The sequence below is a fragment of the Mytilus trossulus genome, chromosome 1 (assembly GCF_036588685.1).
Source record: "Mytilus trossulus isolate FHL-02 chromosome 1, PNRI_Mtr1.1.1.hap1, whole genome shotgun sequence".
Taxonomy (NCBI): domain Eukaryota; kingdom Metazoa; phylum Mollusca; class Bivalvia; order Mytilida; family Mytilidae; genus Mytilus; species Mytilus trossulus.
The window spans coordinates 51,842,240-51,868,922 of record NC_086373.1 but is presented as its reverse complement, the minus strand read 5'-3'; the positions used below and the strand labels follow the sequence as shown (position 1 = coordinate 51,868,922).

The window sequence follows — 26,683 nt, the reverse complement described above, 5'->3', positions numbered from 1 at the left end:
TCCATGAGTTGTTTGCTTATATTTAATGACCGTTTCCAACTGGGAACGTCGATCGATTCCAAACAAATATCGTATGATGTCGAACTAGAATTTGCCATTAAAAAACATTCGACACAATTGAAAGACCATTGTCAAATCTTTCATTAAATACATTGGCCTTTATTAAACCAACTTTGTTTATATTTCATAATTACACAATACCTGATTTCTTAAGAACGGTTCCTTATTACGTTGTTATGTTTATTAAAAAAAAACCAAAAAAAAACTGTTTATATGCCATTGAATACACACTGTGTTACCATGTATTATGCATGTATCGCTTAAGGTGGCTCGTGGGTACAAAAAATTTAGCAAAAAATAAAACCTTTATTTTTTCATTACAAATTTTTTTTTTACACTATTAGTTGTTACTTTATGATATGGTACAAAAAACAACCCCAAAAAATGATTTGGTTTGGCCCCAGATGACTTTAAAAATTGAAAAAGCTCCAAATTATCTCCCTTTGGTGCAAAAATGCAATTTTTTTGCCTTAAATTTGGAATATCTTTTTTAACTCATCGGTGACCTATATTTTTTATTATTGTTTTCAAATAAGCTGTACATAAACTAAATTATTGCAAAATTTAATCGATTTCTTATATTAGGTTATTTTTTTATTTCGATATTTCCTCTTTTTCTCCTATTAGTTCAACAGAAAAAAAAGACATTAACAAAAATGTATGCTTCTTCCAGAGGCAGATTTTAGCTTAAATGAACGGTGACCCCATTTTTTTATTTCATTTTTCTTTTAAGTATAGGATAAAGTTCATTTATGAAAAAATATTGCGAAATCCTATATTAGAAAAAAAAAATCATTTATACCCAGGAGCCCCCTTAATGATAATATAAGATCAAATTTCAAATTTGATAGATAAAACTATTACTACGTACTATACATGTACATGTAATGACATACATGTATATGCACTCCATATACAAAGTTATATACTTGTGTTATATAGGCCAGTATGCTTTAAATGTTTACTTGTAGGAATTCTTATATGTTAAAGTCATTTAATTAACCTTATATCGTATTCATGATATGTGATATCTGTTTATTGTCACAACAAAATGCCAAGTGCATGTAAGATAAGACGACAAACGCGTGGGAATGAAATAGCTAGACATTTTGTCTTATTAACATATAAGTGCTTTTAATTACCTCTTCGACTTAGTTACTTGTTTACATATATATTATAAATAAAAATTTTGGCATTTACTTTAATACATTTCATAAACTATCTCCTTTATGATAAGTCGTTATATGAGCCATTGTATTGCATATTGCATATGCATGCTAGCAATGATTATAACCACTGCATTTTATACAATTGTTTTGCTTAAAAAACAGTTGAAGAATTCAAAGACTGTCAACACCGTGCTCAAAATGTAACAAAAGTCGAAAAAAAGAAGAGACAAATTAAACAAACTCCCACAAAACACATAACAGAAATTAAAGAGTAAGCAACACGTTACTTGCTACATGCCAAGTTGTGTCGGAAACGTCGAAAGCATGCTAGAAATATTGTAATGTAAATGGAACATATCTGTGACCATCGATATCGCGAGTAACACTGATTTTACCTAATGTAAAGTTCCTTTCTATCATGATGGCGTCCATATTATTTCCCATTAAGAACCCTTCGTACCTTGTAAGCAGAAACACTTTCATCAAGTAAAACAATCAATATATAAAGAATCACAAGCCGTACATTATCGACTTAACTGGAGTTTTTATCCCGATATGCAGTTGTTCTTGGAATGTTTGTACACGTACATAAAAAAAGCACAATTGGAAAATTAACGTCATCTCCCCGTGTAATTTGTTTACATCTAATAGTACAGATTTTTTTTCTGATATAACCTTTTTTTTAACACTTTTAACAATAGTTTGTCATTTAAGTAATAACAATATTCTCATTTGAACGTCAGTAAAATTTTATCTAAAAAATATGGTACTGTAGTCATCAATGTTACGAATGGGACATAATTCACACACACCCGTTTCTCCAAAGACATTACGTAATAATTGATCGTATATACATGTATTCATTTGAATAAAATATCTTCCATATAATCTACAATTCCTAAAGAGGTTATACATGTAAGTCCCAAGGAAGTATTCAAACATTGTATAGCAAAGGGTGTGTTTTTGGTTTTTTTTATTTTGAAGAAAGGTGTGTTCTATAGGTGCTAGGTCTCTAACAGTAAGTATATCCTCCTTTATTTTTAAAGAATTATTATACATGTTTCTCGTTCTTTTCTTTATAAAACCTTTCTGCTTTCTAAGACCACTGTATCATTTGTCAACGAATCTAAGTGTCGCTGTTGGCAAATATTCAGAACATCAAATATGTATTTACTGATGAATAGTAGGTTTGATATTGACATATAAGTACTTGATAGAGAGAATCAACATCAAAGCAATGTGTGTTTTTTTTATTCTAACATTTATGTTTAAAATTTGAGAACAAGAATCATTGAACCTTGTATCAGCCACAATTTCGATAAACGTATAAAATTATATGTTTATTTTTCCCCTGAAACTAATGTGTATATATACGATTTCCACACCAAGTTGTTCGATCTTTATAAATAGAGAAAAATAAATATAGAAAATTATACAATTATATATGTTCCGGACCATATGAGTATTTGGACCATACGCGTATGGTCATGACCATATGCGTATACTCAAATGGTCCGAACATACGCGTATGGTCCGACCGTACGCGTATGGTCGTACCATATGAGTATACATGTAATACTCGTTTGGTTATTAACGGGCCGGACCATATGAGTATTTGGACCATATAGGTATATATTTTTATTTAAATAACATTATAAAAGTTTCAATAACACAAAAACTCTATCTAAAACAAAATGATGGTAACATGACAATGTATTATTTGTTTAATATCCAAATACTACGTAAAAAATAAATATTGATGCCATAGTAAATTTTCATCGTTAGTTACATTCTTACATGTAGGCTTGGGTGACATTTTCTTCCATACGGAAGTATATATCATATTTATATTTTTTGCATTTGCAAGTCTTGGTTGTGCACGATCCTTTTCGTTTACACCTTTTGTTTGAGAGTGAAAAGCTAGCATTTTTGTAGCTCTGCGTACAGTGACACCGAGGTCTTAGACCATTCCAATATGTCTACCTAAATACACTATGTTACTTTCCAGTTACTCCTTCATTGTGTAATGTTGTTCAGTTCATTAAGTTAAATATTGCCATTCACTCGTAATAACAAATCGATATTTCAAGATTTTCAAGATTGTATTCATAACCTCAGACACATACTTGTGTACAAGAGGACAATATATACATACATATTAAGATAATACATAGCGAGACAGGACAAACGGAAAACAAATACATAGTATATTTTAAAAGACAATTGGTATAATTAAATAAAGTATTTTATGATTTTCTTCACAAAAATTGATAAATTCCTTTGAACTTGTACGTTACAAATAGACAACAAGCCAGTGATCTTGTTCTTGCTTGGATTCATTACATAGTAATTTGGTATAAACTTTGATCTAAGAGCAGAAACATCAGCATTTTTACAGGTAAACAATATATGAAACTCATCCCCTATTCCCTCATTACATAATGTACATATTCTATTTTCCCTCGCGATCCCCGCCCATCTACCCGTCTCAATAGGTAACTTCAAATTCGAGCATCGAAGTTTAGATATGTAATATCTGTCCTTGGGTAATAATCGCAATAGAAACGGTTCCAAACCAAACTCGAGTTTGAATAAAGAATAGAATTCACCCCTAGATGCATTATGTATCTGCGAGAACCAATGCTGATAGTACTGATCTGTTAATCGCTGTTTAACCATACTTTTTAACCAATCAATATTTACAACTAATTGATCGTTCCATATAAAACTTAGACCTGTATCATCAAATATAGATTTTACATATTGAATCCATTTAAATTTGGTAGGATTATTTTCATGTAGCTTAATCATAAGTCTTAAAAGGATATTTGACAGTTTGCTCTCTGTTTTCATAGTTCTGTAATGCAGGAAATGGGGGAAGAATCGCTGCACTGTCGGGTTGTCTCCCCTTTCCCTCCAAAACGTTAGTAACTTAAATGTCGGGGGACTGGCATCATTTACTGGGACTTCTTTGACTCGCTTTTATATATTTACGGGGATTCTAGCTTCTCTAGTGAAAATCAGGGGAATAGACTAGCTCACTCATTTCAGGTCTAGGTTATACCTTCTTCTGTCGTGTCCCTCATCTCGGACACTTGTGCTTTCGAGGCCTGGCGCTGGTGAATAAAATACAATGATGTTTCAATTATTTATTCCAAACAGCTATCTACATTTAAGTGTGATATGTGATCTGTGATCTGTGATCTGTGATCTAAATAGTAAACTTTGTTTTAACTTATTTCTGTTAATGAAAATCTTTTATAAATTTAAGTTAAGTTTTAAATACGAAACTAAGTTATTAAATCAGAAGCTAAATTCTTACTTTTAAAATACAATTTGAAATAGTTTATACTTTAATAATTTACATACCTGGTGAATAAAATACAATGATGTTTCAATTATTTATTCCAAACAGCTATCTACATTTAAGTGTGATATGTGATGTTGGGAAGTTGCGGTCTTCCCTTTTTAACCCCAACATCAAGTGCTGATTGGAATTATTTTATTCACCTAGTATGAAATTTAAGCGTGAATTTTGAATTTTATAAAGTTACTTTTTATTGGTCAGTTATTCTCTTTTTATGTTATAGATTTATATGATTAATGTATATTTTATTTAGTTACATAAAAGCAATTAAAGGATTATCAAAATCTTAACTTACTTTACAGAATTATTAAGTGGACAATAGAAACACTTTAAGGGTTATTTTCCTATGGCAAATTACAAACATTTTTATTCTTTTAAAAGATGACAGTTTATTTAATTTATTTCTCAACGTCAGATTAATAGCTTTGATCAAAAGAACTCTAGAGATGAGATTAACTATATTATTAAAAAAAAGACGAAACTATTTATAACTTAATCTTACGTCACATACTTTGCCTTGGAGCTTTAGCAATACGATTTAATTCAATTTTATTTATTTATTAGTTTATTTGTCTAAGTTTACTTTATTTTATTTTCCTTTTCCAACATACAATTTTCCATCATTATAGTTCTACACCAGAATGATGCCATCCTAAGTTTTATAGTGATATCTAACTGAACCCGCCCTAATTCCCCGTAAACCATAAAATTTGGTGTACTGTTCCGAACACCAAAAATATTTTTACAAAATTGCAAATGCATATTGACCGTCGGTAATGACCATAAGTATAAAATGTGTTTATTATAGTTTTGACAAGTAAGTAAAATTAACTAGGTGAAACTTATAATTTTTATTTAGCTTATCTTTTCATAATAATATAATAATAAAATTACCTATATGATAGCGTCTTTTTGATGAACGGTCATATACAATATGAAAAGTTTAGGAGTATATTAATAGTAAACTGTAACAGAGTGTTAATTACCCCGACCATACGCGTACGGTCGGACCATACGAGTATATACCCATATGGTCATGACCATACGCGTATGGTCCAAATACTCATATGGTCCGGAACATATATACATGTATATACAGTTATGGTACTTCCTATACTTTAGGATGTTATAATTATGAATCAAAACTTTATTCTTTAGTAGATACTAAAAAATTCAAATGATCTTTCCGAATGAACTATCTTTCAAAAATCTCAAGGATACCACATATACTCTTTTATATCATGCCTCATATCCTAGAAAGACTGAGTGAATATAAAACTCGTGACTCGATGATTTTCTGAAACTGACAAAACAATGATAAAAACTAAAAGATGACAAAAAGACAAACAAGTTAAAAAACCGCTACAAAGAAAACCGAAGACTGAGCAACGCAGACCCTTCTAAAACTGGGCTTGATCTCAGATGTTCTGGATGGATGTGGCACCCGTCGTATTGTTAATGTCTGAAATTTATAATGAAGGTCGTTTGAAAACAACAATGTACAACAAAGTGATGATTTAAAATTTCCCATTGTTCCATTTCTGTATAGTAACTTTCCCGCAGTGCCTCTAAGTTTCTCAAGTATATTTATCATCCAGTTGATGCAAAATAGGACCTATCATGAATTCTTTTGTATAGAAGAAATAAGGCAGCTATTGCATAAAGGGTTCAATGTTAAAATTGAAGTCATCCTGTCGAAAGTGTTCTTGACGCCATTATGATTTGGTTGTTTATTATGGACGTTCGACGTTCACCGAGTCAAATTCAATATTATAGTATAATTAATGAATGGGTGTTTTTATAATGGTCCTGTTATATGTCCAGGGTCTGTAATAATGGTCGAGGAAGTCTGTAATGGCCCGAGGCAGCGCCGAGTGCCCAGTTGTCTGTATTAAGCCCAGTTGGGGTTTATAATAAACAGTCATTTTTGGCAATAATGAACTTAGTTGGTTAATAAAGATCAATGAAAAAGAAAAAAAATAGATATTGACACATGTGTCCTGGGATCGCAAATTGCAATAGTGGTGCAAATTGTTTAACTACTAGTATATTAATAACATATGAGATTATTTAGAAGGAAATTATTGAATTCTTACTATAACATTGTTATATCTTTTTGTAATAAATTGCAACCCACACACCAACTTTAGAAACCATAAGATCAATATAACCTTATTGTAATATCTACGCCCAAGAATGTGAATCATAATTTTAGGTTACACCCGGTTTTTTTCACAATATTGAAGACTTGTTGTCGTTATATTGAGAGTATGTCAAATGAGATGTGAGATGCTTATATAACCAGTATAAAGTATACAGAAGGTAGGTATTTTCTAAGTATTGTGGCTGGCTGGCGTTAATTACAGTAACTGTTCGGAATTACAAAATGATAAATTTGTCTTCATTTTTAACTTCACCGGGAAATTTTGGTGGATTCAGGCAACGTGTTGTTGGCCTAGAGCTCGGGTTGCAGATGTGTTATGGCATTGACCCTCAGCATGGTCAAACAAACGACTTTTTGCTGTTTCTCATTGAAACACGCAGTTTTTATAATAAAGACCTAAGACTTATACATGCAATTGGAATCAGAATAATGTGTCTTTATCATATACTTAGACTAAATAACATATGATTTTTACTGCATGATAATAGCATAAAATTAACGTAAATTCCATATTTTTCGAATTGGTGCTTAGCGGGCTGATATGAAAAGTTATCACATGCTTCGAGTGTTATCACATGCCTTTCCGTGACGTTATGACATGGCATTCCGGTGAAACTCGGCAAATTCCGGAAAATACACCTCAATGCTACGTTTTCAATGAAAACATTACAAAGTAGTGAACAAAACAATTATTTGGATACTGGAATTTATATTTTGTAAAATAATTAATTACACAAAAAAACAATCAAATTATTAAATAAATGCATTTTTTAAAAGTTTCAAACATAATTTAATAGAAAGTTACTTTACAAAAAAGTTGACATTTCCAAACAGTGTTCATTATGTATATTTTTGAATTATTTTTTTGTCGTTTCGTCAAAATTTAAATGTTTTTCTTCTGTGATGAGGCAAACTGTATGATAGAAAGATTTCATATCGAATGTACTAAATTTGGGGTCCGACGTCCGTGAACTTTTCACTCTTTGAACTTTTATTTGGGAAACACGTAAAAGGATCAATATATGAATCTGTAATTTTTCTCCATCGTTGAAGCATATGATAAAAAGATCATAACATGTCATTTATCATATCGCATGTATTATCAGCCCTCGGTCAATATCAGCCCTCGAGCCAGTATATGTAATCATCTGATAATATCAGTCTGACTGTTTTACATTTATTCACACAGCATATGTTGTAACGGCTATTTGCTTTTATGTGTGATAATAACATTATTTCTTTTTAGAGATAAGATATTACATTTGTTTATGGTTATCTTCGTGCCAAAATTATTGACAAATGGATCTACTCGACCTTTCTTATTGTTGCTTTTCCTTTTCTTGGTGTGAATGATTTTTTTATCCCCTGTAGATCCTTACGGAGAAATTTCCTTATTTGATTCGATATGTTAACGTTCCCTCCAAAAAACAAACTATTGGCAACTATCCTATTCGTGAATTAATTTTTTGTAAGCTGATGTTTCTCGTACTTCTAAACAATAAAGAGCAATGCATTTTTAAGCTCCAAAAATACAGAAAAATTGACACGATAAATTCATCCCTGCATGACATGTGCTTCCTTATTATAAATAATAGATGAAGTGCAGAACATACTGTTCTCGTTTATTATCGCATTTTCAGATTTGAACACAAGTGTAATCCAGTAGTCGGTAAATGCTGTTTTAAGAGTACTTATACATTCCATTACTCTCTTTATATATATAAAATTGGACATACAGTGTTATCAAAAGTACTGCTCATCTGATAAACATAATGTTATCTAGCCGGTCCTTACCCGAAATGGGAAGTACAAATTATTATCTTATTTATTCAAATAACACAGGCAGGAAATAATATGTTTGTGAAGTGTATATTATGCATTAAACATAAAAAAAAAAATCGGTAAGTGTGATTAAGCCTAATTGTTTTAACTTCTTCTTAAAGATGCGAAAATTTGCAAATAAGACCAAATAGCATCTAAACATGTAAATGAAATGAATGTTCATCATAATATGGAAACAGTATCAACATTTTGCAATCATATAATCGTTATCGCAATAACTAGATTTTAGACATTCCTCCTCCCCAACACATGCATACATACAACTGCATGACATCCTACATTTTCGTCAAAAATGGGGAATTGGGGTCTTTTTGTATATGATATCTTGTATCTGTGAGTGTAACTGTATAACAAATGTCAGTTAGTTGGGCCAGTGTAAGTGTCATTTCTGTCACAATATCATTGCCCGCGAATACCATATTTATATATTAATAATTTGTTAATAAGGACAAAACTGTCCACATATAACAAATAATTTAAGAAATACACATGATGAGTTATTTAGAGGAGAAATAAACGTACTTTGTTTACATTATCGAACAGTTACAAACTAATTGTTTTAAGACTGATGGATCATTCATCAGAAATTAATTCAAATCGCTTAAAATATTTAATTTCATGATGGTTATCATACTTAAAAATGAAGGCGGAAATCCAAATGATAGAGATACGTATTTTTTTTCAAACATTGAGTTTGACTACGTTAGTTAGGGCGTTATTTTTCTAAATGTTGCTTCTTATCAACCCGTTAAATCTATTTGTATCATTGTAGAATTATAGAATGAACAGCGGGATATGACGGATATGTAAGCATGACAAATCATGTGTTTTTATATCTCTTCTATGGAACGCCATAGCTGTCTTATGTGTCTTTTTTATTGCTTTTCTATTATAAGATGGTGCTTTTCTATTATAAGATGGTGCTTTTCTATTATAAGATGGTGCTTTTCTATTATAAGAAGGTGGTTTTCTATTATAAGATGATGGTTTTCTATTATAAGATGATGGTTTTCTATTATAAGATGGTGGTTTTCTATTATAAGATGGTGCTTTTCTATTATAAGAAGGTGCTTTTCTATTATAAGAAGGTGGTTTTCTATTATAAGATGATGGTTTTCTATTATAAGATGATGGTTTTCTATTATAAGATGGTGCTTTTCTATTATATGGTGCTTTTTTATTATAAGGTGCTTTTCTATTATAAGGTGCTTTTCTATTATAAGGTGCTTTTTTATTATAAGGTGCTTTTCTATTATAAGGTGCTTTTCTATTATAAGGTGCTATTTTATTATAAGGTGCTTTTCTATTATAAGGTGCTTTTTTATTATAAGGTGCTTTTCTATTATAAGGTGCTTTTCTATTATAAGGTGCTTTTCTATTATAAGGTGGTGCTTTTCTATTATAAGGTGCTTTTCTATTATAAGGTGCTTTTCTATTATACGATGGTGGGTACCGTGATTAACCGGAAGTGTGGAGTTTATTTGAAAAAAGGGACGGACCAATTGCTATTAATGAAATATGAAGAAATAAAATCAAGAAAATCAATTAAGTCTTTAAAAGTTTTTAGGGATTATTATATTTGAAATAAAGAAAATAATTAAACATAAAATGATATATATTAGTGAATTTATCAATATACCGGAATTCTACCTCCTGCTAAAACCGGCATTGTTTTAGACGATATATATATATGGAAAAATGGCGGGATCTACGAGCATGAGAAAAATACTAGAAGAGTTAAAGTTACAGAACTTGAACGAAAAGTTTGAATTGGAGAGAATTGAGATTGACAATTTTTTGAGTCTGACAGAGCAGCAGCTGATTAGGTTGGGTGTAACTACTATTGGGGATAGGATAAGGCTGGAAGAAAAGGTGAAACAAGTACAAAGAAGTAAGGAGAACGAACCAACTGTAGAAACTCTAGCAAGTGACATCAGATCACAAAGAAACATCCTCTTCGGAAGAAACGGAGGTGGTCGTGGTCGAAAAAGTTCCAGAACTCCAAACAATATAAATGATAACAAACGCGAAAAAGGTTCGAGATCTTGGACCGTTACTGTTGTCTGTGTGCCTGACAAAGATGCAACCAAACCCCCAACCACACAACAAAAAGAGGTTAACTTTAAAGCAGGTTTGGGTGAAAAAAGAATCTGCTTTTCACTGGATGACAACGAATCTGCAGTTATGGATAAAATATCATCAGACATAGTTCCTGCAACTTGTACAAGTGACAATGCCAATGGAAAGAAGTCTTTAGGTTTTCCTCAATTAAAAACTTCTGGAGGTTTTGAACTTCTTAAGTGTCGACAAAACAGTCGTGAATTGTGTATAATTGACTGTCAGTGGAATGCAGGAACATTAAAATACTATTTAGGAGCTCAAGCCAAAATATATGTAAGGCCTATTCAAAAATGCCTGTCCACCAAACCAGTAAATGAAAACAGTGTGCCTGAGCAATCACAGGTCCACTGTCATGGCTGCCGACAGATGTTTACAGTACGTGAACTGAGAAAACATTTACAAACATGCATTAGTCAAAATAGTGATAGTGAAAGTGATGATTTGCCTGATCCACAAATTGGTCCTGATAAGAAAAGTGACATTGTCTGTGCTGATACAATCATACATGTAATATTGTTGATCTCACTGATCAGGTCAATGAGACTGAGAGTGCCAATGTCAGTACTGATAATCTTGTTGATCTGATCACTGATCAGGTCAATGAGACTGAGAGTGCCAATGTCAGTACTGATAATCTTGTTGATCTGATCACTGATCAGGTCAATGAGACTGAGAGTGCCAATGGCAGTACTGCCATGAGTGCCAATCTTGAGCATCATGAAAATTCAGAACACATTGACATTATTATTGAAAAAGCCATTGAATACTGCATAGAAAATGATATGCAAAATCCAGTGGAAATACTGAGATATCTTCAAACAGTGGTTGTAAAAGGAAGACAGCTAGAAATAGCTGATCTGTCACAATGTGACGAAGGAGAAACCAGCTTTATAATGGTTGATAGGAGCAATATATTACAAACAGCATTTGATGAAATAAATTCCATAACAGATAAAAATTTAAGGTTGACATTGGAAGTGCAGTTTTATGATGAGGTAATTATGTCATGTACATGTACATGTATATCATTTACAAAATGTATACACAGTCAGGGGACTTACTTAAAATTCAAGCAACATGCATTATGTCTATAACTGTATAAAGGTTGGAAGTAAGAGTTGTCTTTCTTTAATAATCATCTATATAAGTACATGTACATGTAGTACAAATTAATCACTGGACTAAGTGATTTAATGTTATTGTATCATTATACTAATGATCCAGGGTCAAATTATGTTGGTAAAATTATCAGAACCAACATCTGTGTTGATAGGAGGACTGGGTCATGTCAGGTAATGACCTTGTAACTTAATCTAGCATTCTAGGATATTGACATAAAAATCACTTCTTTAAGTATCATACATGTACCGCAATTTCCTTCCAAAAAAAATCACTTTTTTAAGTATCATTATTTTAATAACCCCCACTAAAAGTAATTCAACACCCCAGAACAGTGAAATTTTGATCGCGAACAGTAGAATTTTATTACACATGTTACATACATGTAATCTATAAGATGAAACCTTGAATTATATATACAGGAAAATACTCCCACTGCTGAGAAAAATCTGTTAAGAAAGTATCAGTTCATTAAATCTCGCAATGAAAGTTAAAAAATGTAATAAGTCGTGTAAGTACCACTAATGATCAGCCTTCATTAGGCGAAAAGTGCATTTGGTATATGCAATGCAAACCTTGATAAAATACATTTGTTGAAGTCTAACATAAATTCACTTTAAGAACTATTACTTCAATTTTACATGTACATGTATGTAGTTATATTTGTGTTTTATGTAAGGTGGTGGAGGGAGCAAAAGAAATCTTAATGAACCTGTACTAATTGGCCATAGGCAAGCTCAACATGAATAAAACGAAATCCATATTATAAAAACATATACATGTATATATACATGTATGAGATACATTGTATACGTTACAAATCACAATTCACATTTAGAATGACATATATGGCCAGGTACAACATGTAAAATGTACAATATAAACAGTGGCAGATTCATAATAGTGTCCTATGAAAATATGTCCACCTGGACAAACAGATATAGTATATCATGTACATTGTAATTGAAATAGTGTCCTCTCCTATTTAATAACATGTTTAAAAGTGACCTTAGCATTAAATCATGACATGCACAAATGATGTATTCTTTTACAGACTGCTGTTGATCAAGGTGGACCTAGAAAGGAGTTTTTCTCAATAGTTCTGTTTGCCATAAAAGAGAAATATTTTGACAAAGGACTCCGAGAGTTTTTGGCAGCTGACTACACAACTGTTGGAAAAATCATAGGTACATTATTGTTTTTTCCAAGCCTGCATTTTTTGTCGCAGAAAGGGTGACATAGGGATAGTGATCAAGTGGCATTTTTTATTAGACCTTGACCTCATTTCGACGGTTAAGTTATTGTTTTTTTTGGGTCAAATTTTCTAATACTTTTAGAGATAAACAATATTTGGATTATGAAATGATTGTAAGATCATGAAGATGTATACTATAAATTCAGAAATTATTGCAATGTTTTTATTATTGCAAAAAAATGCAAAGGGGTTATTTAATTGCAATGCATTAAAATCGTGTTTTGAATTTTTTGTATATGAATCAAACAGCCTTAACCATGTTAACAGGAATTTTGTTTATACCGCAAACATACTAATCGCATTTTAGTCTAAAAAGGAAAAATCCTAATTATAAATGCAGGCAAATTCCCATTTAAATTTCTCAATTTTCATTATATGTCTGTGTGGTTATCATCTGACCAGGACCACATTTTCATGGTTCATTGGTCAATCTTATGTTTTCCTGGTTAAGTGTGTTTCTGAGATACTGTATTCTAAAGGTCAATTATAATATTTGAAGCATGTAAAGATTGTAAGGTATACATTTGTACATCATGTCTGTCTGGTAGGATTCATAGGACCGTGACCTCATTTTCATGATTCATTAATCAATGTTGAGTTTTCCTGGTAAAGTTTTTTTCTTAGATATGCAATAGGTCAACTTCATGTACATTTTGTACATGTGTACATGTATATTTAAAGCATATTTTGTAAGAAAAGATAATGCGGTCCTGAGTTTTGTTTGGCTTTTAATCATATTTTCAATTTCCTTCAACATTTCTCGAGTAAACTATAATTGAATTCAAATCTTTATAAATTGGTCTTGAAACTGAACTTCAGATTGCTGTGCTTTAACAGGACCGACATGAATTCTTTTAGCATCCATAAAAGGAAGGAGAACAAAATTTATCAAAATCATATACTGATACTGGAACAGAGCAACAAAAGTATTTCTTCACCATACATGTAAATACAAAAAGCAAGTCAATCAGGTACATGTACAAACAATGACAAAATAAGGATTCGCTCCCAAAGTCTAACTTGAATAAAAAAAAAACTGCAGCGTGCACATGATGTACATACAAATTATTTTTGTTGCCAACTTCCAAAAGATTTACTAATTTCATTGGAAAAATGAAAATTTTTGGTTGATTCTATTGGGAATTGGGAATCACTGAAGCATGACTGTGACTGGAAACACCCCCCCCCCCCCCCCCCCCTTCCTTATGAAAAGTTCTGAGTTCGCCACTGGGTACTGGGGTAGTGCCGACACATGGATTAGAGGACCTCACAGTTTTCATTTGCTTGTATAGATATTAAAAGTAATAATAATATCATATGTAAATAAAATGTAAATAACATCTACATGTGTACATTATACTTATTTATGTAATAGTCACTGCATCAATATCTTGTATCTACATGTACATGTATATTTTATACATGTACACAGTACTAGTCAGTAGTACTACAATTAACATATATCATGTATTCTATATGCTTTTTTTAAAATTTGTTTTATATATTTTCTGTTCTTTTAGGGTTAAGTACACTACAGAATGGCACAGTTCCAAAATTTCTTGAAGAAAACATCTTGGATAGGTTATTTTCAAACAATAAAGCAGAAGAGTCCATTTGTATACAAAATCTTAGAAATGGCTTAGATTGTCTTGGCTTAATCAAGGTAAGAAAGTCACAAAATTTACTATAAGCACATATAGGTATGACGTTCATTATCACTTAACTAGTATATATTTGTTTAGGGGCTAGCTGAAGGACGCCTCAGGGTGCGGGAATTTCTCATTACATTGAAGACCTGTTGGTGACCTTCTGTTGTTTTTTCTATGGTCAGGTTGTTGTCTCTTTGATACATATCCCATTTCCATTCTCAATTTTATGAGTATTATTATATTAAATCACTTCAAATTCACTTGAAGTAGATTCCCATTCTGGATAGCACATGTACTGTGACATACATTTTTGGACATCTTGCTGTCTAAAGTCATCGTCAGATTTAATAAAGCATACTTTCAGATCAGTCATTAAAGTCATAGTTTTAGTTTATTGTATAATCTGTTCAAAGGTTAACAACCACCGAAATCCCAAATATGATGGGGACTCCCTGTTTCTGTTCAGTTTGCTTATAAAAATCTTTATTTATGATGTTCTATCATTCAAATGGGAATGATATGAACCCACAGTTTAAAACAAGAGACATGCACAAGTGTAGTTTTATTTATTTATTGCCATTATTAGATATATACAGTTTTTCATGAATATAAATGGCAGAGTAGCGGATCAATTTACACCATTCTACTAAGATGTACTATGACTTTTAACCTGCCATCCTTCCGATTTATTCGTAAACCTTCTGCTTTTGACCAGTCTCTCTGTCTCTCCAATTGTAATTGTAAAAACAGGAATAAATTAGTGAAAATCTTTTGGTGGCCAGTTTTCATTTAAAGTGAACCATGTAAACTATATATCTTCCTTTGACAAAACTTTCAAGTGAAACTAAATCAATTACTGTTATTCATGTAATTGCTTGCATTACATCAAGTTGACAATGCCGAGACCAATGTATGGAGTTTAGTTATAGAAAATTTAATGTGAAGCAACAGTATTTACAGATTTTTTTGTTTAATATAGTGAATTTTGGTTGAGTGATGAGTAATATATTGAAGATTATTAATTTTGGAAGAAAAAATATGTGAAAAGCAATAACGGGACAGAGCAGGCTGGGTTGGTGGGGGCTGCTTTTTTGGTAATCCAAAAGACCTCTTATGTAACTTTTTCACCTCAGAGCAATCAGCTGTTTGATTTTCAGGATGTAACTGGAACCACACATACATATATTTTGTTTGTCTTTACCTTTAATCATGTTAATAATAGTCTAGAGGAAAAATTATGCAATCAAAGATCAGTATTTATTTTTATAATGTTATCTTTGCAGATTGGTAGCGTATTGCCTATGTTTATACATCTTTTTCGAACCAGCAGCTCAACACTCACAATAAGAGCTTTCATACAACTACTACAGCCAAGATTTTCCGAGGAAGGATCAAATAGTAGACGTTATGAGAATTTCGTGTATTCAGCATATCTGAAATATTTGAGAGCAGCTGCAAGTATGTTCCTTTGTCTTATTTTGTTTGTTAAGATTGTAAATCAAAACAGCAGACACAAAATGAAAAAAAAAATAGAGCAGTGCTCATGGTCCCCCACAAACTTTTTTTTTTATTATTTTAATATTTATCTTTAGTTACAGTGACCTTTGAACTATGACTGACCCTTAAATACATGTAAATAGGGTTCTTTCCCTTTCCTATCCCTTCCTTTTGTATAAGTTTTATTTCAATTGGGAAAGGGATACTCAAGTTAGAATCCTGAAATGAAAATTTTACATAAATTTTAATTTTAGTAACAGTGACCTTGACTTTTCACCTACTGACCCAAAAATCAAATTTCCTTCCTTCTGTATCAGCTTTGTTTCAAATGGACATATTTTATTTTTTTACAAGTCTTTTTAGTAACAGTGACCTTGACCTACCGACCCTTAAATCTATAGGGTGTTTTCCCTCTTCTAACCATTCCATCTGTAAAAGATTCTTTTCAATATATAGGCCAAGGGATACTCAAGTTATCATATATGCATCCAGAAATTAAAATTTTACTAAAAAATGCATTTTTTTTAACAGTGACCTACTGACCCCAAAACCGGTTTTTGCCCTTGCCCACCCCTTTGAGCTGTACAAGTTTTGTTTCAATCAGACAAAGGATACTCAGATTATTATCTGGAAACAAAATCTTGAATGGAAGAAAGGCAAATTCTATTCCTATTGCTTGGGTAAACAAAATAGATTAAAGGATCAGGACAGTTTAAATTCAATAATAAAGAAAATGAGCTGTAGGGTTCACATCCACTAGCTGCAATTTCTCGTTAACCAATAATAGATTTTAAAGAAATCTGTTTCATATTTTTTTAGTCCCCTTCTGAACAAGTTGAAGGGGACTTTAGGTTTGCACTGTCTGTCTGCCCATCTGTCAGTCCTGCAAATCAGTTTTCCACCCTTTTTTTCTTCATGCTTGAAGATATTGATTTGATTATTGGTTTATAGTTTTACCATGACAAAGTTACAGATCAAGGTTGAATTATGTTCCAGTCTGAAGATTTTGTGTAGAGTTATGGTCCTTGGACTTAGAAAATTCACTTAGATAATCAGTTTTAAACACTTTTTTAGCTCACAGGTGAGCTCATGCCATCTCTTGGTGTCTGTTGTCTGTCTTTGTAAACTATTTTAAAAATCTTCTCCTTTGAAACTTGTGCCTAATATTATACTTCTTAACTTTGAGTGACTGTTGCTTTAGGAATCTAGTTAATGAATTAAATTGAATTAAATTTTTGATCCATCAATAAACATGGCCACCATGGCTGAAAATAGAATGTAGGGGTGAAATGCAGGATTTGGCTTATATCTCAGAAAGTAAAGCATTTACAGCAAATCTGACATGGATTTAAACGTTTAAAAGGTTAAGATCTATCAGCCTTGAAATTTTCAGACAAACTGAGCAACCCATTGTTGGGTTGCTGCCACTAAATTGGTTGTTTTAAGGAAATTTTTGGTTATTATCTCGAAATTTTATTGAAGATAAAGATAATTTGTATACAGCAAAAATGTTCAGCAAAGTAAGATCTACAAAAAAATTATATGACCAAAATTGTCAATTAGTTTAGACATATTTATTTATAGTGGATTGGGAAACAAGTTTTGCAACTTATATTAATCCCTTTCCACTTTGCAGGTGCGAGTGCTGCCTTGTAGCGGCATTAGCCTACTCTTTTTTCGAAATCTACAAGGGTGTCTTTAACGTGCAAGAGATATGGCTCTCTCTTAACACGGGTCAGCCATTTATCGTCCCCTTCCGACGGACTATCATCGTTTCCTTAAGACCATATCAATGGTGTCAAGGGAGAGCCGAAAATTTAGTTCCGGAAATTTTCATCCCGAACGGGAATCGAACCAGGAACCTTTGTGTTAGTATTCAGATGCACTAACCACTACACCACGGCTCTCTGTCAATTGAACTCTAAAGACGTTATTGCCCTTTAAGGACAATTTTAAACAAGTTGTTTTATTTTTTTTTAACTTTAAAAATCTCTTCAAATGAATCTAGTATAAATTTTGTATGTCATTTCCTTGTACATCAAGAAACACAGATACAAATGTACTATGGCTGAAATGGATCATATGGGTAAAAAGCAAAAATAATCATAAATGATCATGAAATAACAGGAGAGTGATTGAGAGCCTCTTGTTTCATCATGCTTGAAGATATTGATTTGTTACATAGTTTACACCATAACAAGTTATAGTCAAGTTAGAATTTTTAATGGGTAGGGGACTATGTATGGTTATACAATACTCACAGAATGCTTAATTTGTCATTATATAAATCTATGCATGTTGCAGATTTGAATTAAAAAAAGGTATAAAAAACAAAATGATTTTAAGAATTTGTTTTCTGATATTGCATTATTGGAAGCAAGGGTATTAATATATTCATAACAACTTATCTTTTTAACTATAGTATATGTATTTTATGACAGACAGAAGACCACAAATACAGAATATAAAGAAAGAAGATGTGTTATGATTGCCTATGAGACGATTCTCCATCAGAGTTCAAAATGACACAGAAATTTACAACTATAGGCCACCATATGGCTTTCAATAATGAGCAAAGCCCATACCATGCATACCGCATAGTCAGCTATAAAAGGCCCCAAAATGACAATGTAAAACAATTCAAACGAGAAAACTAACGTCCTAATTTAAAATGATTTATGTTCTAAAAATGAACAATAAACAAGACAAGTATTGACCATAATATTTTTGCCATTCATTAACTTTTATCTGTTTTTTGTTTGTTTTACAGGTGGTAGAAGAGGAGCTGTATGCCTGAAAGATATTATGCAGTTTGTAACAGGTACTCCAGAAGAACCTGTTCTTGGTTTTACCCTGCATCCATCCATTGATTTTGTTGAGATTAAATCTGATACAAGTTTTATTCCAACTGCAAGTACATGTACCAACACCATGAAATTGCCAAGACCTTCTGTTGAAATTTCTTTACCACCAGAAGAAGACCTGTTTGCATTGTACGATTATGCATTTGCAAATACATATTATGGACTGATGTAATATTAAGTGCTTTATTTTTATTTTTGTTATAATTGTTTTATGACATGTATGAAGTCGCCAAAGATGTGACATATAGATCAAACTTTTTATTTCTTATTTTAAGAACTTTCTCAATTCCTAGTGATGTTTACAAAACTAATAGGGTTTGCTATTTTGTGTTGCAAAAATTATCTTAGGAGGCTAGGATTTATTTGCCCCAGGGTTATCCCCTGTGGCTGTGGTGGCTGTGGCACTAGGACTTAGTTATAGCCCCGCTTTGAAAAAGGGGGGTATACTGTTTTACCTCTGTCCATCCTTTTCTCAGGAACTACAATACAAGGATTTCTGAAATTTGGTTTCAGGTTGTATGTAAGTTGGTTATGCCGTGTGATGCATTTTTAGATTCATCACTCAGCAACTTCCTGTTTACCGTACACATACATATTTTTACACTATTAGGCAGCAACCATTTGATTTTCGGGGGGGGGGGGGCTATGTTGGGTTTTTTTTAGAAAAAAAAGTTTAAAGTTTTAGGTCAAGGTAGTTTTTGATGAAGTTAAAGTCCAATCAACTTGAAACTAAGAAGACATGTTACCTATGATGTGATCTGTCTTATTTTAATGCCAAATTAGAGTTTACCTCAATTTCATGGTCCACTGAACATAGAATATGAAAGTGCGATTTGGGCATCCATGTACTATGGACACATTCTTGTTGTTTTATTTGGACAAAGATCTGATAATATTGAGAATTTTTTATAGGTATCTAGCCTGTGAATAGTTATTTCTAGTCATTCAGTTTATATCAGAGTTAAATTTGCAATTGAGATGAGTATGCATACTTTTTTCAGTCCAATTTTAAGTTTATGTTTTTATAAGAAATAATCAGTCGCATGTTTTAAGACTTGTCATGATGTATTAATGTTATTAAACTTTTTGTTATTGATATTTTTTTTTTTATCTCTTACCTCTTTTATAACATGTATAATGTTTTATGTTTAGTTTGTGATCAGTCAACTCTAGTCACAGTAATAATGACTTTTTTTTTTACATATATGTGTTCACACTTTTATCTAATTTTCCGTCCATTATTAACAATTTTGTTTAAAGGAAATGAACAGTATTGTTTATATCATGTTTTTGTTATATGACAACAAAAAGTTTGTATAATGCTATGATGTCGTTATGTCAACATTTCGAAGACACATTTGGTTTCTGGACAATAACTTTAGTTTATGTGAATGGATTTGTATGAAATTTTGTCAGAAGGTTCAATACCACAAAAAAGGTTTAGATTGATTTTGGGGTTTTTTGTAGCTTCAAGACAATAACTTATGTTTAAGTGTATAGATCTCTCTGAAATTGTACTACAGGGTACCGTGGATTCATTATTATTTGTTGGATACCAATTTTCATCGTTTACCCACGAAAATTGGTATCCAGGAAAATGAATGAATCCACATGCAGTGCCATACCGCAAGGGGAAAGCTGGGTTTAGTTTGGAGGTTATTACTCCTAGGTTTTTTTTTCTCTAAAAATTGTCCATTGATTTTTTTCTAATTTATATATAAAAGCAACAAAAAACTAATATGGAAGGAGAAACACACCAAACAGGATGTGTAGATTAATATATATAACAGCATGTTATTGCACAATAGCAAAAAGCTGCTATTAATTTTTTGGTGTTTTTTTATATGACCGCAAATTTTGAAAAAAATTTCGTCGTATATTGCTATCACGTTGGCGTCGTCGTCGTCGTCGTCCGAATACTTTTAGTTTTCGCACTCTAACTTTAGTAAAAGTGAATAGAAATCTATGAAATTTTAACACAAGGTTTAATTTATGACCACAAAAGGAAGGTTGGTATTGATTTTGGGATTTTTGATTCCAACAGTTTAGGAATTAGGGGCCAAAAAAGGGCCCAAATAAGCATTATTCTTGGTTTTCATACAATTACTTTAGTGTAAGTGAATAGAAATCAATGAAATTTTAACACAATGTTTATGACCACAAAAGGAAGGTTGGTATTGATTTTGGGAGTTTAGGTCCCTACAGTTCAGGAATAAGGGGCCAAAAAGGGACCCAAATAATCATTTTTCTTGGTTTTAGCACCATAACTTTAGTATTAGTAAATAGAAATCTATGAAATTTAAACACAAGGTTTATGACCATAAAAGGAAGGTTGGTATTGATTTTGGGAGTTTTGGTTCCAACAGTTTAGGAATAAGGGGCCAAAGGGTCCAAAATTAAACTTTGTTTGATTTCATCAAAAATTGAATAATTGAAATTCTTTGATATGCTGAATCTAACTGTGTATATAGATTCTTAATTTTTGGTCCCGTTTTCAAATTGGTCTACATTAAGGTCCAAAGGGTCCAAAATTAAACTTAGTTTGATTTTAACAAAAAATGAATCAATTGGGTTCTTTGATATGCTGAATCTAAAAATGTATTTAGATTTTTGAATGTTGGCCCAGTTTTCAAGTTGGTCCAAATCGGGGTCCAAAATTAAACTTTGTTTGATTTCATCAAAAATTGAATAAATGGGGTTCTTTGATATGCCAAATATAACTGTGTATGTTGATTCTTCATTTTTGGTCCTGTTTTCAAATTGGTCTACATTAAAGTTCAAAGGGTCCAAAACTAAACTTACTTTGATTTTAACAAAAATTAAATTCTTGGGCTTCTTTGATATGCTTTATCTAAACATGTACTTTGATTTTTGATTATGGGCCCAGTTTTCAAGTTGGTCCAAATCAGGATTCAAAATTATCACATTAAGTATTGTTAAATAGCAAGAAATTTTCAATTGCACAGTATTGCACAATAGCAAGAAATATCTAATTGCACAGTATTGTGCAATAGCAATTAATTTTTTCAATTGGAGTTATCTTTCTTTGTATAGAATAGTAGTTGAATCAACTTTAATCATTGTTTTATACAATATACAATGTTGTATTTTCATTTTTACTACCAACTGATAAATTAAAACAATCTTTACCATTCAGTGATAACAAGCACTTTTTATAACATTTTAATATTGTATGATGTATTTAAATGAGCAGTTATTTTTGCAAACTTCATTAGAAATTTGAATTGAAATCAGTACATTATAACTTTAGTATAAGTGAATAGAAATCTCTGAAATTTAAACACAAGGTTTATGACCATAAAAGAAAGGTTGGTATTGATTTTGGGAGTTTTGGTCCCAACAGTTTAGGAATTTGGGGCCCAAAGGGTCCAAAATTAAACTTTTTTTGATTTTGACAAAAATTGAATCCTTGGGGTTATTTGATATGCTGAATCTAAAAATGTACTTAGATTTTTAATTATTGGCCCAGTTTTCAAGTTGGTCCAAATCGGGGTCCAAAATTAAACTTTGTTTGATTTCATCAAAAATTGAATAAATGGGGTTCTTTGATATTCCAAATCTAACTGTGTATGTAGATTCTTAATTTTTGGTCCAGTTTTCAAATTGGTCTACATTAAGGTCCAAAGGGTCCAAAATCATAATGTGACATAAACTTATGTTGTGTCAACTATTTAATCACAATCCACATTTAAAGCTGTATCAAACTTAAAAGTTGTGTCCATACTTGTCCCATCTGTTAAGGGTTCTACATATGCGGTCGTATAATGCTGCGCCTTGCGAAGCAACTTGTTATATACTAGTATGCTAAATGTGACCATGTTGTTAGATTCTGGATATCAGGCTATACTATGGAAATTCAATGTGCCATTTCAATTTTGTATTAAGATATTTTACCTCAAATAACATTGATTTGTGTCAAAAACCTGTGTTATGTCAGCCTTTAATATTGTGTCCAGGGATTAACCTTTGAGCTCGTATCAGACTGCTGGTTGAAGCACTTTGTTTGTATTGTATCTACTTTCATTGCATCGGAGTTTGATTAAAGTAAATGACAGTTGAATAGGAGCTACTTGTATTAAAAAATATGTTGTTCAAATATTAAAATGAAATAGTTAAGTTCAACATTTTAAGTAGATTTTGTATCGCTTAATGGAGTCAAAAAGCGAGACATAGGTATGCTGTTTACGGTGGCGTCAACAATGTATTAGTTTGTGATTAGGTCAGTTTATAGGGAACCACTAGTGGTGAGTTAATAACAATTGGTATGCAGTTGTATAAACATTGGCATATGTCATTTCCATGGTGTTGCAATACTTTTTTCCATGTGTATATATGATTTATACATGTTATAGTCTTATCAAAACATGTGGCTGCCATATTTCTCAAGATTTCACTAAGTTGCTTATCTCTAGTATTATATGTCTCTGGTTGAAGTACTTTTTAATTTGGCAAATTGTAAGACCAATGACTTAATATTCAGGACACAATGATTTTCAGTTCAAACAAAAACATTTAAATATGCGTTCATTATCTATCAAATTCGTTTAATGCATGTAAAAGTCACAATTACATAAGTTTTCATTTAAAGAATTATCAAAGAATTTCATTTAGCTGAACCATGTAGCCAACCTTTATATATAAAAAATAAAGATAAAACGGGGAACAATTCGATATAAAACATCAAACACCACCAACACCACCAATCAAGCCATCAAAATAGAGACATACAGCAACAACACAAAAAGGAAAATGTACAGAAGGAAGAGAGAATTCCCGACTTGATATAGGCACTATGGCAAAACTTGGCAGAGTGGTGGGGTTGAACCATGTTAATGGGTACACTAACCTTGCCACTCAATCTACTCGACGTCCTATCAAGATTCGAAAGACGCGCAGCAAAAAGACTTGCACAATTCAATTGCAAACTCAGCTTCCTTATAAGTTAGAAAAATTGGTTATAATGTTTTTTTCTTTTCTACATTGGCTAGAGGTATAGGGGGAGGGTTGAGATCTCACAAACATGTTTAACCCTGCCGCATTTTTGCGCCTGTCGCAAGTCAGGAGCCTTTGGCCTTTGTTAGTCTTGTTTTATTTTAATTTAGTTTCTTGTGTACAATTTGGAAATTAGTATGGCGTTCATTATCACTGAACTGGTATATATTTGTTTAGGGGCCAGCTGAAGGACGCCTTCGGTGCAGGAATTTCTCGCTGCATTGAAGACCTGTTAGTGACCTGCTGTTGTTTTTTTTCTAGTGTCGGGTTGTTGTCTCTGACATATTCCCCATTTCCATTCTCAATTTTATAATAAATACTAAAATAGTTAGAGGATCTACAGATCTGTACGTTGTTCGTGTACTACCTCTACACAAAATGATACAGTTATATATAACCAATATACCACTTTAAAGCTTAAAGTTGTTGAAAGTCATGGGTTTTTTATAAGATTAAGTATATAAAGAAGTTATGCAGTTATCCATTTACGTTCAAGACATGAAGGCAATTTAGTAAATTACAAATAAGTTTTAATAAGCAGTTTAGTTATTTCTTTCAATGACTTCCAAACATTCAAGATAATAATCTATTCCAAAGTTAGTATTGCTTCTTATCAATTGTTGAGTTAAATCCAGCCTGCATTGATCACTTATCATGTGTGCAAGGGGTCCAAATATTGGTCTCTCGCCCTCTTCTACATCATTTTGATCCACATAGCCTTCAATTCCATAGTCTGTCAAATTTGCTTCTCCTTCGGTAATTCCTACTGCATTTTGAAGTTGACCTGAAGTCCACAAGCTCAATGGAGATGAATTAACAGTGCGTAGTCTATGACCAGCCCATGCCTCTGCCCAAAATTGCAGCTTCCTGTTTATTTCGTCCATGAAAACAAAATGGAGAGCAGCTAAGTTTGTCAGTTTTAGTGGGTCCAGATAACCTTCATCTTCCATGAAATAAAATAAGTTGTAAAAGTAACTAAGCACACCTTCATACACATCTCTCCATAGTCTTTCAATCCGTTGATTATGAGTGCTTTTTCCCGTTACCATACTGTTTGGGCCTTTTTGAATCAACATGTAGTTTGCCACAGAAACATTTTCCAATCCTTTGTCAGACCTAACTTTATTGGGTATCCCATACTTTGCAACACCGGAGAAGAAACAATCCAAAACTGTTCTTGATGTGTTGTTGTCGGTACATTTTAAAAATGTTATCAATCGACTAAACCCGTCAATGCCCCCTACAATTACAAATCTCCACCGGACAAGTTTATGATTTGTATCTATGTGCCAGAGGTGATTTGGACCCATTACATTGTAAACACGCCTATGAAGCCTACCCGTACGTCTCGCCTGTACACCGGCGGTATCTAATCGATGCATGCACTCCCTCAGTCTCCATCTCTGTACTCTTATGCCTTTTAATAGAAGCATCTGTTGCAATAGTGTTTCGCCACACAATGGAAACTCTTTTATTATTTTTCCAAGTGTCAAGTCTAAATCACTGTCATCAATTTGTGTAAAATTCATTTTGCTTAATCCGAACTGTGACATTCTTCGGTAAATGGTGCTTTCAGACACGGACAACAATTTAGAAATGTCGGATATTTTAAATCCATTTTCCAGAACACTTTTTAGAACAGACTTTGGAATATCAAATTTCGGAGGGCCGCATTCAGAGTTTATTTTATTAGGGGCGGACGTTCCATATTTTACACATTCAGTTCTTAACTTCATCATATCTGCCCTACTAGATACACCTAATATTTCCATTTCATGTGTCGAAAGCCTACATACAATGTCTGGAGTGATTTTCTCTCTCTCAAAGTTTGGAAATGCTTGCTGCAAGTTTAATTTCTGTAAAACATTTAACATTTTAGTATTCACAGGCATGATCGCCATGTTGGTTCGGTCAGATTCAAATACACGCCACGCTTCCGGTTAATCACGGGAACCACCATCGTATAATAGAAAAGCACCTTATAATAAAAAAGCACCTTATAATAGAAAAGCACCTTATAATAAAAAAGCACCTTATAATAGAAAAGCACCTTATAATAAAAAAGCACCTTATAATAGAAAAGCACCTTATAATAAAATAGCACCTTATAATAGAAAAGCACCTTATAATAGAAAAGCACCTTATAATAAAAAAGCACCTTATAATAGAAAAGCACCTTATAATAGAAAAGCACCTTATAATAAAAAAGCACCATATAATAGAAAAGCACCATCTTATAATAGAAAACCATCATCTTATAATAGAAAACCATCATCTTATAATAGAAAACCACCTTCTTATAATAGAAAAGCACCTTCTTATAATAGAAAAGCACCATCTTATAATAGAAAACCACCATCTTATAATAGAAAACCATCATCTTATAATAGAAAACCATCATCTTATAATAGAAAACCACCTTCTTATAATAGAAAAGCACCATCTTATAATAGAAAAGCACTATCTTATAATAGAAAAGCACCATCTTATAATAGAAAAGCAATAAAAAAGACACATAAGACAGCTATGGCGTTCCATACTCTTCTATTTTATTTGCAAATAA

The 26,683-nt window shown here is 32.0% G+C and overlaps 1 protein-coding gene across 1 annotated transcript; it reads left to right on the top strand.

Annotated features, from left to right (window-relative positions):
• The first annotated feature begins 10,300 nt into the window (after positions 1-10,300).
• Positions 10,301-19,279, top strand: LOC134725273 (uncharacterized). The gene is made up of 6 exons (XM_063588993.1): positions 10,301-11,284; positions 11,329-11,718; positions 12,897-13,029; positions 14,618-14,760; positions 16,030-16,204; positions 19,014-19,279. The coding sequence occupies exons 1-6, from the start codon at positions 10,301-10,303 to the stop codon at positions 19,277-19,279; spliced, it is 2,091 nt and encodes a 696-aa protein (XP_063445063.1).
• Positions 19,280-26,683: the final 7,404 nt, after the last annotated feature.

Bases quoted from the DNA above. Each gene is read 5' to 3' on its own strand.
- LOC134725273 (XM_063588993.1), top strand. From the start codon at position 10,301: ATGGCGGGATCTACGAGCATGAGAAAAATACTAGAAGAGTTAAAGTTA. The intron at 11,285-11,328 runs GTACTGATAATC...CAGGTCAATGAG, and splicing joins GACTGAGAGTGCCAATGTCA to ACTGAGAGTGCCAATGTCAG. The intron at 16,205-19,013 runs GTATGTTCCTTT...TTTGTTTTACAG, and splicing joins ATATTTGAGAGCAGCTGCAA to GTGGTAGAAGAGGAGCTGTA.